At 38.8% G+C, this 16,500-nt stretch overlaps 1 protein-coding gene across 3 annotated transcripts in view; it reads left to right on the top strand.

The window, feature by feature from the left end:
- The window catches only part of PHF20 (PHD finger protein 20), a 134,076-nt gene that overhangs the window by 79,702 nt on the left and 37,874 nt on the right, over nt 1-16,500 (top strand). For all 3 annotated transcript variants that reach the window (XM_075563694.1, XM_075563692.1, XM_075563693.1), the window contains one exon: nt 47-226. In XM_075563694.1, coding sequence (XP_075419809.1) covers nt 47-226 — 180 coding nt within the window. The remainder of the gene's footprint in view (nt 1-46; nt 227-16,500) is intronic.

Genomic DNA, 16,500 nt, shown 5'->3' with positions numbered 1-16,500 from the left:
ACATGTATATGTTTCCAGATTTTATTTTTCCTTTTTTTCCTTATAGGTCAGTTGAAGTCTCCTTTGGAATCAGGGCAGGTCTCATCTGCACTAACTTGCCACTCCTTTGGGGATGGTCTGGGGCCAACAGGTTTGGAGTTGAACTGCAAGTCAATGGGAGAAAACACTATGAAAACGGAACAGGCCTCTTCCGTTTCAGAGTTACAGGAGAGACCGACTGTTACAGGTTTGTATTTAGAGTTAACAATCCTTTTCTCCTTTTTCTCATACTTTTACTACCTTTGCTTCTGCTGTAATTATTAACCCAAATTTGCTAACCATGTCTTTTTACCTTTTGTTAATAAAATTTCCTTTTTGTTTTTATGTCAGTAAGTGCTAAAACCTCATAATTTCTGATTTGGTAATATGTGCTCTGTATGACTAAGGATTTATCAGCTCTTAATTATTTCAAAGCACCAACTTTTTGTTAATTTTCTCTATTTGTCTTAAATTTTCATTTATTTCTATTTTCATCTTAATTATTTTTTCTTTAAACTTTTTCTTTTTTTAAATTTAATTTCTACCCCCCCCCCCCCCCACACACACACCTTCTTAAGGTAGAGCTGTGTTGTTTGTTGCTTTTGGGTGCTATTGAGTCAGTTCAGATTCAGCTACCTTAGCTTAATTAGATCTTCCTTACAAATTTGAGGTATTTTTTTTTACATCTTTGCTCTTTTACATCTTTTTTAAAAATCGTTTTATTGGGGGCTCATACGACTCTCATCACAATCCATACATAAATCAATTATATAAAGCACATTTGTACACTCATTACTTTCATCAGCCTCAAAACATTTGCTCTTCACTTATGCCCTTGGCACCAGCTCCTCTTTTTCCCCCTCCTTCCCTGCTCTCTCCTCCCTCATGAACCCTTGATAATTTATAAATTGTTATTTTGTCATCTCTTACACTGTCCGATGCCTTCCTTCACCCACTTTTCTATTGTCTGTCCCCCAGGAAGGAGGTTATATGTAGATCCTTATAATCGGTTCCCCCTCTCTACCCTACCCTCTCTCCACCCTCCTGGTATCGAAACTCTCACTCCTGGTCCTGAAGGGATCATCCGCCCTGGATTCCCTGTGTTTCTGATTCCTATCTGTACCAATGTACATCCTCTGGTCTACTCAGATTTGTAAGGTAGAATTGGGATCATGATAGTGGGCGGGGTAAGGGTGGGGGAAGCATGGAAGTATTTAGGAACTAGAGGAAAGTTGTATGTTTCATCGTTGCTACACTACACCCTGAGTGGTTCGTGTCCTCCCCATGACCCTTCTGTCAGGGGATGTCCAGTTGCCTACAGATGGGGTTTGGGTCCCCACTCTGCACTTCCCACATTCACAATGATAATGATTTTTTTTGTTTTTTGCTGCTTGATATCTCAGCCCTTTGACACCTCGTGATCTCACACAAAGGCTGGTGTTCTTCCATGTGGGCTTTATTGCTTTTGAGCTAGATGGCCACTTGTTTACCTTCAAGCCTTTGAGACCCCAGACGCTATATTTTTTGATAGCCGGGTACCATCAGCTTACTTCACCACATTTGCTTATGCGCCCATTTGTCTTCAGGACATTGTTTTCTGAAATGTTTTTTCTATCCCAATTCTTGTACTTTAAGAATTCAGACTATAGTATACTTAGGTTGGACATTTTGATTTTGTCCAAGACATAACAGACTATTTGCTTTTTTAAAATATCTTTCCTTTATCTTTCAGATAGTAATTTCTTTTGTTAAGCTTCATTTTCTTTTCTCTCAACTCTAATTTGCTATTAAGCTTATTCAATGAATTTTTTCTAATAGTTTTAGTTTCTTATATTTTTAGATTCTACTCTGGTCAAATTTTCTTTTTATTCATTGTACTCATAGTTTATTTTAATTTTATTTTTTACTCATAGTTTCAATAGCTGCTTTAAAATCTTTTTTTTTTGTCCATCCCCCCTAAAATCTTAATTTACATGGTAGACTTGGTAAATAATCTTGGGCTTAGTCTACATTGTCGGTTTTTTATTTCTTTCAATTTTTATTATGGCAAAATATATATATATATATAACAACATTTGTCATCTCATTATTTGTCTGTAATCAGCATACCACGACAGTGATTATATTCACCTTGTTGTGCAGCCATGACCACCGTCCATTTCCAATGTTTTAAAATATCATTAACAAAAATTAAAGGAGCCTGGGTAGTGCAGTGGTTAAGCACTTGGCTGCTAGCTGCAAGGTTGATGGCAGGCACAGAGAAAGACTTGGTGGTCTGCTCTTGTAGTGGTTCTAACCCTGTGAAGCAGTGCTATCAGTCACATGGGGTTTCTCTCAGTTGAAAACCACTTGATGGGACATAATAACAGCAGTGGATACTCAATGTCCTTAATCAGTAACTCCCTTGCCATTTCCCTCTCAACCATCCCTAGTAACCTCTATAAAATTGTCTTTTTCCAGATATTTCATGTGTGATTGTCCAACATTTTTTTTCATATCTGATTCATTTCACTCAGCATAATGGTTTCAAGGTTTAGTCATGCCCTATCATATGTCAGAATTTTGGTTTTCTGAGTAAATAACATTCCATTATATTGATGTGCCACATTTTGCTTGTCCCTTTATTTGCTGGTGAACATTTGGTTTGTTTTCACATTTTGATTTATGTGAACAATGAACACTAGTACAAATACCTGTTTGTGGTCCTGCTTTCACGTCTTTTGAGTTTATACTTAGGAGTGAAATTGCTGGGTCATATGGGGATCCGTATGTTTAAGTCAGGGAATTCTTTATATACTATTCTGGATAGTAAACCCTGTCCATAGTAAACATGGCTCCAAAATATTTTTTCCGTTCTCTTTATTTTTTTAGTTCGGTTTTCTGATACATGGAAGTTTTTAATTTTGATGAAGTCTAATGAATTCTATTTTGTTATTTATTTATTTAAAAAAGTATTTCACTGGGGGCTCTTAACAGCTCCTCATACCATTCCATACATCAATTGTATCAAGCACATTTGTACATATGTTGCCATCATCATTTTCTTTTTTTTGCCATCATTTTCTAAACTTTTACTTTCTATTTGAGCCCTTGGTATCAGCTCTTTTTCCCCTCCCACCCTTTATAAATGATTATAAATTATTATTGTTTTTATATATTACACCAACTATTGTCACCCTTTACCCACGTTTCTGTTGTTTATCCTCCCTTGGGGGAGGGGGAGCTTATGCATTGATCAATGTCCCCTTCCTCCCCTCCCCTGCTCTCCTGGGGTCACTACTCCCCTTTCTGTTCCTGAGGGTCTCTGACCTGCTGGTACTTTTTGTGTCACATCCAGAATCCATTGTTGATTGGTTTTTCCCTTAAAAATAGCATTTTATTTTTTCCTTCTTTTCATATGTCCAGTACTTTTAATTGTATGCTGGGCATGATAAATTATGTGTTGTAGAGTCCGAATTATGCCAAGTTTCTCTAAACTTATTTCTTTGTCTTAAAGGGCAATCAATTTAGCTTAACTCAAAAGTGAAATTCTATTCCCCTGTAAAGGGCAACAGCTGCAATCTCTGCTCAGTTCTTTTAGCCTTAGTCAGAGTATTAAGAACTCTGTTTTTGGAGATTAGCCAGAGATTTGGGGACATAAATTTGTGCTACCTCTCTGTGGCTCTCTTTCTGGGATTTCCCCCTCACTTTTCTTTCAGGCCTTGTACTGCCTTTTGTCTTCTGTTTACTCAAGTAAGATCAGATTTTCTTTCTTTTTAAAAATCATTTTATTGGGGGCTCTTACAACTCTAATCACAATCCATACATACATCAATTGTGTAAAGCACATTTGTACATTCGTTGCTTTCATCATTCTCAAAATATTTGCTTTCCACTTAAGCCCTTGGTATTAGCTCTTCATTTCCCCCCTCCCCCTAACCCCTCCCTCATGAACCCTTGAAAAGTTATAAATTAGTATTATTTTGTCATGTCTTACACTGTCCGACATCTTCCTTTACCCACTTTTCTGTTGTCTGTCCCCCAGAAAGGAGGTTAATGTAAATCCTTGTAGCCAGTTCCTCCTTTCTACTCCACCTTCCCTCTACCCTCCATATCACCACTTTCAGCACTGGTCCTGAAGGAATCATCTGCCCTGGATTTCTTGTGTTTCCAGTTCCTATCTGTACCAGTGTATTTCCTCTGGTCTAGCCAGATTTATAAGGTAGAATTGGAATCATGATAGTGGGTGGGTGGGAGGAGCAAGCATTTAAGAATTAGAGGAAAGTTGTATGCTTCATTGTTGCTATACTGTACCCTGACTGGCTCATTTCCTCCCCATGATCCTTCTGTAAGGGGGTGTCCCTTTATTTACAGATGGGCTTTAGGTCTCCACTCTGCACTCACCCTTATTACTGTGATATGATTTTTTGTTTTTTCATGCCTGATACCTGATCCCTTTGACCTCTTGTGGTCACACCGGCTGGTGGGCTTCTCCATGTGGACTTTGTTGCTTCTGAGCTAGATGGCCGGTTGTTTATCATCAAACCTTTAAGACCTCAGACGCTATATCTTTTGATAACCGGGCACCATCAGCTTTCTTCACCACATTTGCTCATGCACACATTTATCTTCAGTGGAGATACAGGTTTTCATTTGAGATTTAGCCATCCAAGTGGTTCTGTCTTGGTCCGGCCTCTAGGTGGAAAGCCTTAAAATAGTGGAAAAATCCTCTAGTGAGCTCTTACATTAGTTCAAATGTCTGACTATTCTTCAGTTTTTAACTCGCTTTATGATGTTTGCCAGTGCCTTTAGATATTCTCCCAGGGTGTCTGATTGTTATATGTGAAAGGGATTATCGAATATTAGCTAATTTACCATTACTGAAAGAGAAATAATAATTTTATGGTATGGATAGCATTAGGAAGTTGTGTATTCATGATCATATGGGGATTTTTCCTCTCAAGCAGTGACTGCTTGCTGCATTGATAATTATTTGGATATAGTTGGCAGTACAGCATTTTAGTTTTGATAATATAATGTGTGTGGTAAATGGTCAGAGTCTAAGATAATCCTGACTATGAGTACACCTTGATCTCTCTTAAACTAATAAACAGCTAAGCTACTTTGGTGTGTGTGTGTGTGTGTGTGTGTGTCTGTTTGGTTTTGTTTTCCTTTTTAAAAGAGTATCCAGTGGTCATAAAAAAAAGTCTAAACCTAGGTAGAAGTATGGGAGGTAAAAGTGAAAGGCCTTTCTTTCCTTTCATTCTGAGTAACTTCTGTTATATAATAGTGTGTCAGTTTTCTATATCCTTTTCTATGCATTTACGTAGGTAGGGAGGCAATGAAGGTTTTATTTTTAAATGTGATTGAGAGAATCCTAGGGCCATTGTTGTCTGATTGTTTTTTCATAGCATTTCTTCGACCTCTTTCAGTACATTTGCCTCATTCTTTTTAGCAGCTGAATATTTATTAATCTCTAATAAGAGTGCTTTAAAAGTTGACTGATATTCATTTAGATTGATTCTGGAGAGTTTCAAACAAGGATGCATTTATTGGCCTTCCTTGAACATTGTGAACATTTTTGCCCACTCAGTGAAATTTTCTGTAGGACAAGTTTTGAGCGAAATTGCTGTATTCCAGGGAATGCATCTTGCCTAAACAGTCTCCCCAAAGGCCATTTTGTTTTAAATTTCCACCAAGAATAGGAGAGCATACCATTTTCTGTATATTCCCTTCCATCTATGAACATAGCCATTTTTAATATTTTTCTTAATTTATGCCAACATTGAAAACAGGATTTTATTTTTTACTTTCTACATGGGGTTGGACACGTTTTCCTGTGTTTCTTAGATTTATAAAATTATTTTTAACATTTCCCATTTCATTTTGGGTTGGTTCTTTTTATTATTGATCTGTAAGGGTTCCTTGTATTTTATTGATACTAATTACTTTTTCCTGGTCTGTCACTTATCTTTTTATAAATACTAGAATTACAAACTTTAAAATTTTATTTTAGTTCTTACTGGTATTTAAAATATGTAGTAGTTATATCATAGTATGTATTTAATATGATTAGTTATGTATTTTATGTATTATATTCACCCTATTAAAAATAACTTTAATTGGTAGTAGCCCACTTCATCATTTTTAAAAAATAAAATTGTAAATATATCTTACCCATACTTCATACCTTGAGGCTCTTGATTGCCATTCATTATTAGTATTATTTTAACATTCATTATTTTTATTGTTGAGGCAGTTTTATTGTACACAATCCACATATCATACAATTCTGTACATTCTTATCAAGAAGAGTTGTACAGTCATTACCATAATCAGTTGTAGAAGATTCTCTTCTTCCTTGTACTCATTGTTATTAGCTTATTTAGTTTATAAAGCATTGTCTAAAATTGAAAGGGATGTAGCTGGAGAGAATTACCATATTTTTACACAAATAATGCACGTATAAGAAAGTTTATTTTGTAAACCATGCTCCTCAGACCCTTGAGTATTAGTTCACCGTGCACATTTTATTTACATAGCTACTTCATATGCAAAAAAATCCTAGTGTAGGTAAATTCTGACATTTCCTAAATATTCGTGAAGCTCTAAGGCTTTGTAGAGTAGCTCTTTACTGGACTCATCTTTATTATAGACTAAAGCCGATTTAGTGGGAGAACTGACTGTCCTGGAGAATGGAGCCAGAAAGAATCTGAAATCACTTGTATGGTGGCCCTAGATGAGCATGAGTGAGTGGTCTGTGAACTTTCTCAGGTTGTTAAGGTGGAGTGTGGACTCTGTTGTTCTCAAAGCAGAACTTGGTGATTACCTATGAGATTGTCGCTGCAAGCTTTTTGTGGTTTACTCATCTGAAGGCAAGAATATCACGGCATGTTCTTTTTAGAGATGGACTCAGACAATAATGGTTGAATGAAACTTCTGCAGGAAGGGAATGAAAAATGAGAAGAAATGTTGCAAATGTGGACATGGAGGCTCTGGTTGTACATCTGTTTTTCCTTAGTTCATTAGAGTGTTCTGTGAACCTTTTTAGTACCAGGACTGCTTGAAGAACTTCTTAATTTGAAAGAGGTAGTGGTTAATGTGTTTTGCTATGATGCCCATTGTTGGCAGTTTGAAACCACCAGCAGCTCCATGGTGGAAAGACTGGGCTTTCTATTGCTCCAAACAGTTACAGTCTTGGAAACTTGCCGGGACAGCATTGACTCGATGGCAGCGAGTCTGCTGTGCTTTTGAGCAATGACTGCTAGTGCTGTCCCATGAGTAATAGATGGACCAGGGTATTTCAGTAGAGGGAAAACTATGAGCAAAGCATAGCACATTTCCTACCGGGCTATTTCAAATGGAGAGAAAGTTGTCACATATTTATTGATTGCATATTTGGACACTTACATGCTTGTGACTTTGACTCTAGCTATTATGAAATTTATATACATTTCATTGTTTCATACAAAATAGAAATTCATGAATTTAACCATGAACATCATACTTGGAATTCTCCCCCCACACCTGGAAAATAAAATTCCAAATATTAATTTTAATTGTAAATAGAAAATCCTGCATCCTCGGTAATTTAAATACATTTACATAATTTTTGGTTTTAATGTGAGTATTTTAAAATCTTTCATTCATAATAACTCTTTGGCTGTCAGCTGCTCTGAATCATGGTAGCTCCATGTACAACAATTAAATGCTGCCTGCCTGGTGTGCTGCACTGACCTCGTGACTGCCAGCATGCTTGAATCCACCTAGGGATTTCATCTTTCAGCACTCTGTTGAACAATATTCTGCTGTCACCACTAGGTCTTCACTGACTGCTTTGTAGAAGTAGATTGCTAGACTTTTTCCCCTTAGTCTATTATAGTCTAGAAATCCTGATGAAATCTGTCCACTATGGGTGACTGTTGATAGTTGAAAGAATGGTTACATAGCTTCCAGCATTACAGCAACACAGAACACCCCTCACACATAGGAAGGCTGTGACTAACGAGGGCAGAATCACTGTGTACCGTACTCGAGTGTAAGCATTAAATCCATTATTGTGTTCTTTTGAAGTAGGCTCTAAGCGTTTTGCTTTGATGCCTTAAAAGCTGGAAGAGAATGTAGTAGACATTGTTCTACATGGACAGGCATTTGTTTAGGTTATAAAACAGATTATTCTCTGAACTTGGACCCTACCAGTTTGGCCATTCGCAGATAACCTGCACTGTTGGGAAATGGGCCTCCTGTCCATGCATTAAATTTAGTCAACAAACGTTTGGTAGGTGCCGCGATAACTGCCTGTTTAGTTACCTAGTGCTATTGTGACAAGAGTGCCACATGTGGGTAGCTTTAAAGACAGGAACTAATTGTCTCACAGTTCTGGAGACTAAATGTCCAGACCAGACTCTTAGCTATGTTGCTTTCTTTGAGCCTCTCTTGCAGTTTTTGGTATATCCTGGTAATCCTTGGCATTCCTTGGCATCTGTTTTCCTGTGTGTCTTTGTATCTACTCTTGCTTTTTAATTTCTCAGAAATTGTAAGGTTTAAGATCTACCATACCTATTTCCAAGTAGGATCACATCACAGGTAGAAGGACCACAAATTCAACATACATTTTGAGAGGGGTGGGCACAGACCCTATTTTAGGGCATCTCATTTGTAAATTATTCTGCATGAAAGTCAATGAACAAAGGAGTTGAAATCTAGATTCATTTATCTAATCTGATTGTTCTAATCAAATCAAACTCACCATCAATTCAATTCTGATTCAAAGCTATTGGATATAGGTTTTCTGAGGCTATACATCTTTATGGGAGCAGAGAGCCTCATCTTCTTCCTTTGGAGTGACTGATGGGTTTAACTGCCAACATTTCTGTTAGTAGTCCAGCACTTACATGACGTGTAGAAAATGATTTACTTTTAAATTAAGCAGATCAGATTCAGAGTTTAGCTTTCTTGCCCTTGTGTTCTCCCTAACTTCTAAGCCATAGAGTTATAGTTGTTTTAGTGTTGAATATTTCCTGTGTATGTCTCCAAAATTTTATCTACCTGTGGTCTGCCATATCATCAATTATCTATTGTGGAAAATTCATTGAGGATTCTTTGTCTAGGGGTAAGAGATATGCTTGAGATCTCTAGTCGGCCTTCGCAGGTCTGGCTTCTTATCCAGAGGGTGAATAAGACTAGAAGTCTTCGTGTTACAAGAAAGTAAGGTAAAGTACATAGAATATAACAATGGGAATAGAGACCAAACTGTGGTAAATGCAATTATTTACTCTGGCTCTCCCATAGCCTTTGTAACATTACCAAATGCCTTGGTGGATACATATAAATAGGGTGTATGGGACCAAGATGAGGGGATTAATCACTTTTCAGAAGCACCAAAAAGAATCCCTTGACCATCAAGAAAGAAGAGTCGAGGTCAAGTGTGTCTGAGATCACTGTGTGGAGAGGTGTCAGTGCGTGAGGCAGTCGCACACAGTGGTAAATGGGGTGGCAGGAAAGCCAAATGCTTTCAGGCATGCAGCTAGCTTGCAGAGTGGAGTGTTCGGTGGGCATTTACCAGTGCTCAAGGAGCTTTGTAACAGCCTGGGCAGGGCAGAAGCCAAGAGGCAATGTTGCTGTGGCAGAGGAAGAGAGAGGGCGAGACATCATCTAAGAAGAGGTGCAGCAGACAAGAGAACTCCATCCTAAACATTAATTTTTTTTAAGGAATCTTAAACTTTTTGACAGAATAACATCTACATGAATCAGATATTGTATGATCAAATAAATTTACTTGTAGTTACAGATAAAAAACAGTTTTATTGACAGTTAATTCACATATCACACAATTCAATAGTTCAATCACTTCAAAAAGAGTTGCACAATAATCACCACAATCAGTTGTGGAAGATTCCCTCCACCCCCACATCCCTAACATTTCTAATCTTGACTTCTTGTAACTATTGTCTTACAGATCCCTTAATTGTGAACGTGTAGTACTGTTTGTGTGTTCTGTGTTAGTATTGCAAGAGATTATTGCAAAAGAAAAAGAGATGATTGCAGAGTAGAATGTCATTGGAGGGACGGCTGGGGTTTGACTAGGATAACCAGGGTTGGCAAGTGGAGGCATGCTTGGCCTTGACCTTACAGCAATCATGCTTGGGCAGATGTAGAGTTGAGGTTTACTTCTCCTTGTGTAGCGGTGGAAATCAGGCATGGTCATCCCCCCCCCCCCCCCGCCCCGCCACTATTTCCTCACTTATAAGGGATAATGTAGGCCTGCCACATAGAAGTTTAAATCACAATTCACTTTAAGTGATTAAAAGGTTGGAGCTTTGAGTCTACCCTGAGTCTTCTCAAAGAATGTCTTACAGCTATAGAATTTAGGATTTTTATACTCTCCCAGTTTTGTAGGTGAACAGCCTAATACTTGGTAGGAAGGGAACTCTAGTCGCATACTTCTAATGGCTGGGAATGCTGCATCGGTGTCTCCCGTCTCCCAGCTGGTTCTTAGTCTCATCTGATGAGGTGCAGAGCACTATACAGGTCAAGGGAAGTGTGGTATACAACCCCTCTGCTGTCACCCAGTCAGAGGCTTAGTTGGTTGACTAAGTTTGAAGAGATGTGTGTGTGTGTGTGTGTGTGTGTGTGTGTGTGTGTGTGTGTGTGTGTGTGAGTAATGTCGATCAGTACTCCAGGCAGAGGGATGCCTTTAATTTGACATGGGGAGATTTGTTGATCTGCAAACTGGCTGGTGTTCCTGTTCCTGGTGTTTCTTTTGGAACAGGCGTTTAGTGGTGAGTACAGAATGATCCAGAAGATTTCCCAGCGGGGAGAGGAGGAGGGGTTGTTGAGAACTCATTCACCAGGAATGTATTATGTAAGCAAGGAGGGCGGTAAGATCATTGTCATCAGAAACATCTAGCAGACCCCTGGACGCCAGGATGCTGCACTAGTCACTGCTTAGTGATCCTGCTTCTTCCTGATGTGACAGACTTGGAAGTTTCACATCTGAAATGGAGTCACTGTCTAAGAAGTCCCTGTGAAAGGGATCCCCTGGGGAATGGAGGAGGAGCCAGGAAGGCAACACAGCAAGCTCAAAGTGACAGTAGTCCCTGCTGGAAATCCAGCACTGGCATTTGGGGCAACGCTGCCATCTTGTGGAATCAATTCTCAGGGTTTTTTTTTTTTTGGTGGCTGAGTGTGCATGTAGCAATGGAAGGTTCCCCAACACCCGTGTGTTAGCAGGGTTATTTTCCTCCCACTTAGCTATGCTGTGGCTTCAAAGTATTTTTTCTGTATATATTTTAAAAGAAGTTTCTATTTTGAAAGGATGCCAAATTTACTAAAAAGGAGTTATATTTTTAGTACAAATAATTCTTTTACTTTTGCCCAAATTCCCCAATTATTTGTAGTTTATCATATTTACTTTTCTCTGTCTCTTCTTTCTTTCAAGATACTAAAATATATAATGTTTTCAATTGTGTAAGAATAGGTTGCGGACTTGCTTCTCATCCTAGTCATCTAGTGGTGCTACAACAGAAATACCACAACTGGAGAGCCTTACCAAGCAAGTTTGTTTTTCAGTGTAGGAGGCTAGAAGTCTATAGCACCTGATTTAGTGGGAAGGCTCCCTCTCTTTTAGCTCTCTATAAACGGCCTCATCTCTTTAGCTTCTGCTTCCTGTTTCCTTAAAGATCTCCATGTGTCTTGGCATCTGTTCAACTCCATCTTTCTCTGTTCACATGCTTTAATCTCTTATGTATGAAAAAGATTAACTGAAGATACATACTATAATAATTCTGCCTCATTGATATATCAAAGACAGTCCATTCCCAAATGAGATTAGACCATTTAGGCATAGAGATTAGGATTTATAACACTTATTGTGAGGGAACATGTGCATTTTGTAACAGTTTTATCACAAACATAGTAGCTTAAAACATCTCCCTTTCTGCTGATAGTCTCTGTGAGTCAGGAGTCTGGGCAGCTTCGTTAAACCCTCTGCAAGGCTGTACTCAGAGGTTGATCGGGGCTGAGTTCTCATCTGAAAAGACTGTTGATGAAGAAACCCTTCCAGGCTCTTGTGGTTTTGTTGACAAGCTTTGGCTCCTTGCGGGCTGCCCTCAGGAGCATCTCGGGGATTTTTCCTGGGGTCACTCACCATTCCTGGCCGCTCCGATCCCCTACATAGGGTAGTTCACAACTTAGCCACTTCTTCAAGCCAGCATGGGAAAGTGTCTGTTAGTAAGACAGATATGGTTCTAGTCTTATGCTACGTTTGCCATCTTCTGTTGGTTAAAGGCCCCCCCTTTTTATTTTTACGTTATTAGGGGCTCATACAACTCATCACAATCCATACCTACATCAATTGTGTATAGCACATCTGTACATTCATTGCCCTCATCATTTTCAAAGCATTTGCTCTCCACTTAAGCCCTTGGCATCAGGTCCTCTTTTCTTCCCTCTCCCTCCCTGCTCCCCCCTCCCTCTTGAGCCCTTGATAATTTACAAATTATTATTTTGTCATATCTTGCCCTGTCCGACATCTCCCTTCACCCACTTTTCTGTTGTCCATCCCCTAGGGAGGAGGTTACATGTAGATCCTTGTAATCGGTTCTCTCTTTCCAACCCACTTTCCCTTTACCCTCCCAGTATCACCACTCACACCCCTGGTCCCGAAGGAATCATCCGCCCTGGATTCCCTGTGTAAAGACCCATTCTCAAAATGAGGAGCTACACAAGAGTGATGTGGATGATAGGAGGTGGGGATTATTAAGAGACAATTTATCCTCTGTCTGACACATACACACTGCCCCCCCCCCCCACCTCAAAGAAAGGAAATGGCAACATTCCCCAGAGTTGCCATTATTAAAAACAAATTCTGCAGACCATTTTTCTTGGCGTAAACCTGGGTTTAGTAGTAATTTAGGAAAGGTAGGAACAAGGAGAGACGCTTGGGATATGAGCCTGGGAACTCAGGAAGGAGTGCTCAGCTGTGCCGGGATTCTTCAAGCAGAGATTTGTGAGCTCATGTGGAAGAGCGCACCGTGTGCTCTGCACACACGGCAGTGCTGCCAACTGTCTCCCAGCTTAAGATCAACAATATTTATCCTCCATCCCTAGCTTTTGAATTAGACTCCATTGAGGGTTTCATTTGCATATTATCTGTCCTTCTGTATCATAGCAACCGTTGTCATGTTGACAAGGACCATAGTATCCCAAGAGTAGATATCATTTTAGCAGGTTTTCTTTTATTCACAAAATTCCTCAGTTGAAAAGAGTAGATGGACCTCACTTGTAGGAGAACATAGCTGGCTGCTTTTGGAAGCTTCAGATGCATTGTAAAATCCATTTATCCTCGAGTTTTGTAGAGTACTCCAGTCTCTCAGGAGTTCACATCCTCCTGTGCTTTGCTTTTCTCTATCAGATTTCATAATTCATGATTTGAGCCTATTGTAGCCACTGTGCCAATTCATCTTGACGAGGGCCTGCCTCTTTTTTGCTGCACTCCACTTTACCAAGTGTGATTTCCTTCTCCAGGGACTGGTCTTTCTTGATAACATGCCTAGTGTATATCAGATGAATTTTCTCCATCCTTGCTTTTAGGGAGCAAAAAGACAAATACTGTAGTATGAGACCCCTACTCAAAACCTTTTTTGTGTGCGTTCTTTCTGCTGACTGTGTTCTTCCTTTGTGGCGTTCTAAGTCCAGGTCATTGCATATTTCCTTAGAGTGCTTCACTCTACCTTCTCAATCTGTCTTTTGAAATGTTCTGTTCAGCTCTTTTACTTCCTCATTTCTTCTCTTCTCATTTAGCTACTCTGTGTTTCAGAACAAGCTTCAGAGTCTCTTTTGACATCCGTTTTGGCCTTTCTTGCCTGTCTTTGTAGTGACCATTTGCTTGTTCTTGTGAGATGTTTTTGATGCCATTCCATAACCCTTCTGGTCATCAATCATTAGTGTTCAGTGTGTCACATCTGTTCTTGAGATAATCTTTAAATTCAGGTGGGATATACTTGAAGTCATATTTTGGTTTTCATGGACTTGTATTAATTTTCTTCAGCTTCAGTCCGAATTTGAATCTGAGCAATTCGTGATCTGTTCCAGAGTCAAGCCCTGGCCTTGTTTTGACAGATGATATTTTGCTCCTCCATCATCTTTTACACAGATATAGTCAACTTGATTCCTGTGTATGCCACCTGGAGGCATTTGAAATAAAGAATTTGTTGATTGTGCAAAATTCTATCATGTGATGGCCAGCTGTGTTTCTATTACAGAGGCCATAGTTTACACCTATTAATTTGTTTCTGATTTTTGCATTGTAATCACTAGTCATTATCAAAGCATTTTTATTACCTATCTGAGCGATTTCAAACTAAAGAAATTAGTAGAATTTTTCAGTTTTTTTTAACACTTTAGTGATTAGTGTGTAAATAGTTGTGCTGACTGATTTTTCCTTGTATGCAGACAGACCTTATCCTATGACAGCATTGTACCTCAAGGCAGATCTTGAAATATACTTTTTGATTATGTATTTGATGCCATTTCTCTTGAATGTATTATTCCTAAATGGCCAATATCGGTCTATTTCAACAAACTCACATTGAGACCGTGGATCTTTATGGGCTACACTTAAGTTTTGGTGATAGTCAATTTTCTTATATTCATATTTGGTGCATTCCATGTGCCAATTATTGATCTTTACAACTATTTCTCGCATTTTGAATTGTGCTCCATCACATGTCTAACATGGGAAAGTTGGGATAAAATCATGAAATATGTAAAACCCAGTATTTTTGTATCCTAGAATGTGTTACATCAAAACAAAACAGTTCAATATGCGAGGCCTTCCGGAGAACAGACAATTGTTTAAGTCGAGTGTTTAAGTAGATGACTATTGAATAATGCAGGGGCCTGGAAGTGTCCACTTGCTGATGGAAACTGCCAACATGTTGTTATTGTTATGTGCATTATAGACTACAATCACATAAAAGCTGAGATTTCATTAAGAGATAAAAGCTATTTTGCACACAGTGCATGATTTTCATTCTTGCTGGTGTAGCCGCAGTGATAGCCTCACAAATTTCCTACTCCTCTCTTCCACCTCCCACAGTGGTCCTTCCGCTAAATTTATTTAACCAAAATGGATATTATTTTAACTGATTTATATGCTGCCTGCTGCATGCTTGTGATGATTATTTTCCACAACAGTGCAGGGTAGATTCAGACAGGTTTTTAATCATCTGGGCATAACATCAGAGAATTGCACAGCTCCAAGTTGAGTTTACTGGGTAACCTTACTTCTTGCACTTCCGTAGTACTCAAATCTTTACTGTTTTTGATGTTTCAGTCAGACACACACACACACACACACACACAAATATATATATATAATTAGCAATTCACTTTGTCTTGTTAGTGATGTCCCATTGAAAAGGGTGCCTGGTTTGGTCCAGGGGCTTCCTGTCTGTGCCTTTCCTGGGGAGGAGGCTTTCTGTTTAGCTAAAGCCTCTGTGATTCTAGTACTGCCTCTCAGTGGCCACTGGTGAGCCAAGCCTGCTCACTTTTGGTACAGCCCATTTTACTTAGCTGTGAGGCAGAGAGGATTTTGCTTTTTTGAGAGGCTTACTGGGTTGGTAGCTATTAAGATCATAAGTATCTTATTTTATCTCAGCAGATTGACCACATCTCTTGAAATTTATTTATGGACAAAGAGGAGAAATAATAGACTAGATGAAATTTAATTGGCTTAGACATCTCTTTCGAGAGAATGGATTAATTGGTGTCAGCCTGAAGACTGTTCTGAAGGCTGTCCACAGCACTCTCCTCCTAGCTTTGTCATCACCTTGGATCAAGAACTAAGAAATGTAAGATTATACACTTTTTAAACTAAAATAGCCAAATTGAGTTTATTAGGAATAAATGTCATTTCTCACCTATATAATTGTATGAAATTACTTAAAGAGATAAAACAAAATGCAAGATTTTGTTAGCCCAGACTGATACAAGTTGTATCATGTCTTTGGCTGCAACAGTAGAAAGTAAGATGCCCTAAAATGTGGGAGTAATAACCCAATTGAATAACATATGGCCAAAGACACTGTGTTCAGTTACAGATTTACATTTTTATAAGGGAATTCACATTGGCAACTAGTTTGATTTTGGTGTAGACAAAAATCAAGTGCTGGCAGCTTAATGTTTCTCATAGCCAGTGCAGAGAAGGGGTGTTAAAGGAGTGTTTATTATAGTCAGTGTCTTCAGCCAAGATCCAGAAATGACATAAGCCTGGTTACGGAGCTTTGTATGTAAAATCACCAATGACTTCCATTTATTGGTCACCCACCTTGTGCAAGTTTGTAAAGTAGGTGATATGACGTCCTTTTATAAATGAGAAGCTAGATAATCAGATCTCTAAATTAACGTGTACAGCTTCTTTAGGCACTTCCTGAAAGGTAGCTGAAGGTTGTAAACTCAGGCTGCTCCTCTGATGGCATAAGGCTTTGTTGGCATGAGTAT

This window comes from Tenrec ecaudatus, chromosome 12 (genome assembly GCF_050624435.1).
Source record: "Tenrec ecaudatus isolate mTenEca1 chromosome 12, mTenEca1.hap1, whole genome shotgun sequence".
Lineage (NCBI taxonomy): Eukaryota > Metazoa > Chordata > Mammalia > Afrosoricida > Tenrecidae > Tenrec > Tenrec ecaudatus.
This window is presented reverse-complemented; position numbering and strand designations above follow the sequence as displayed.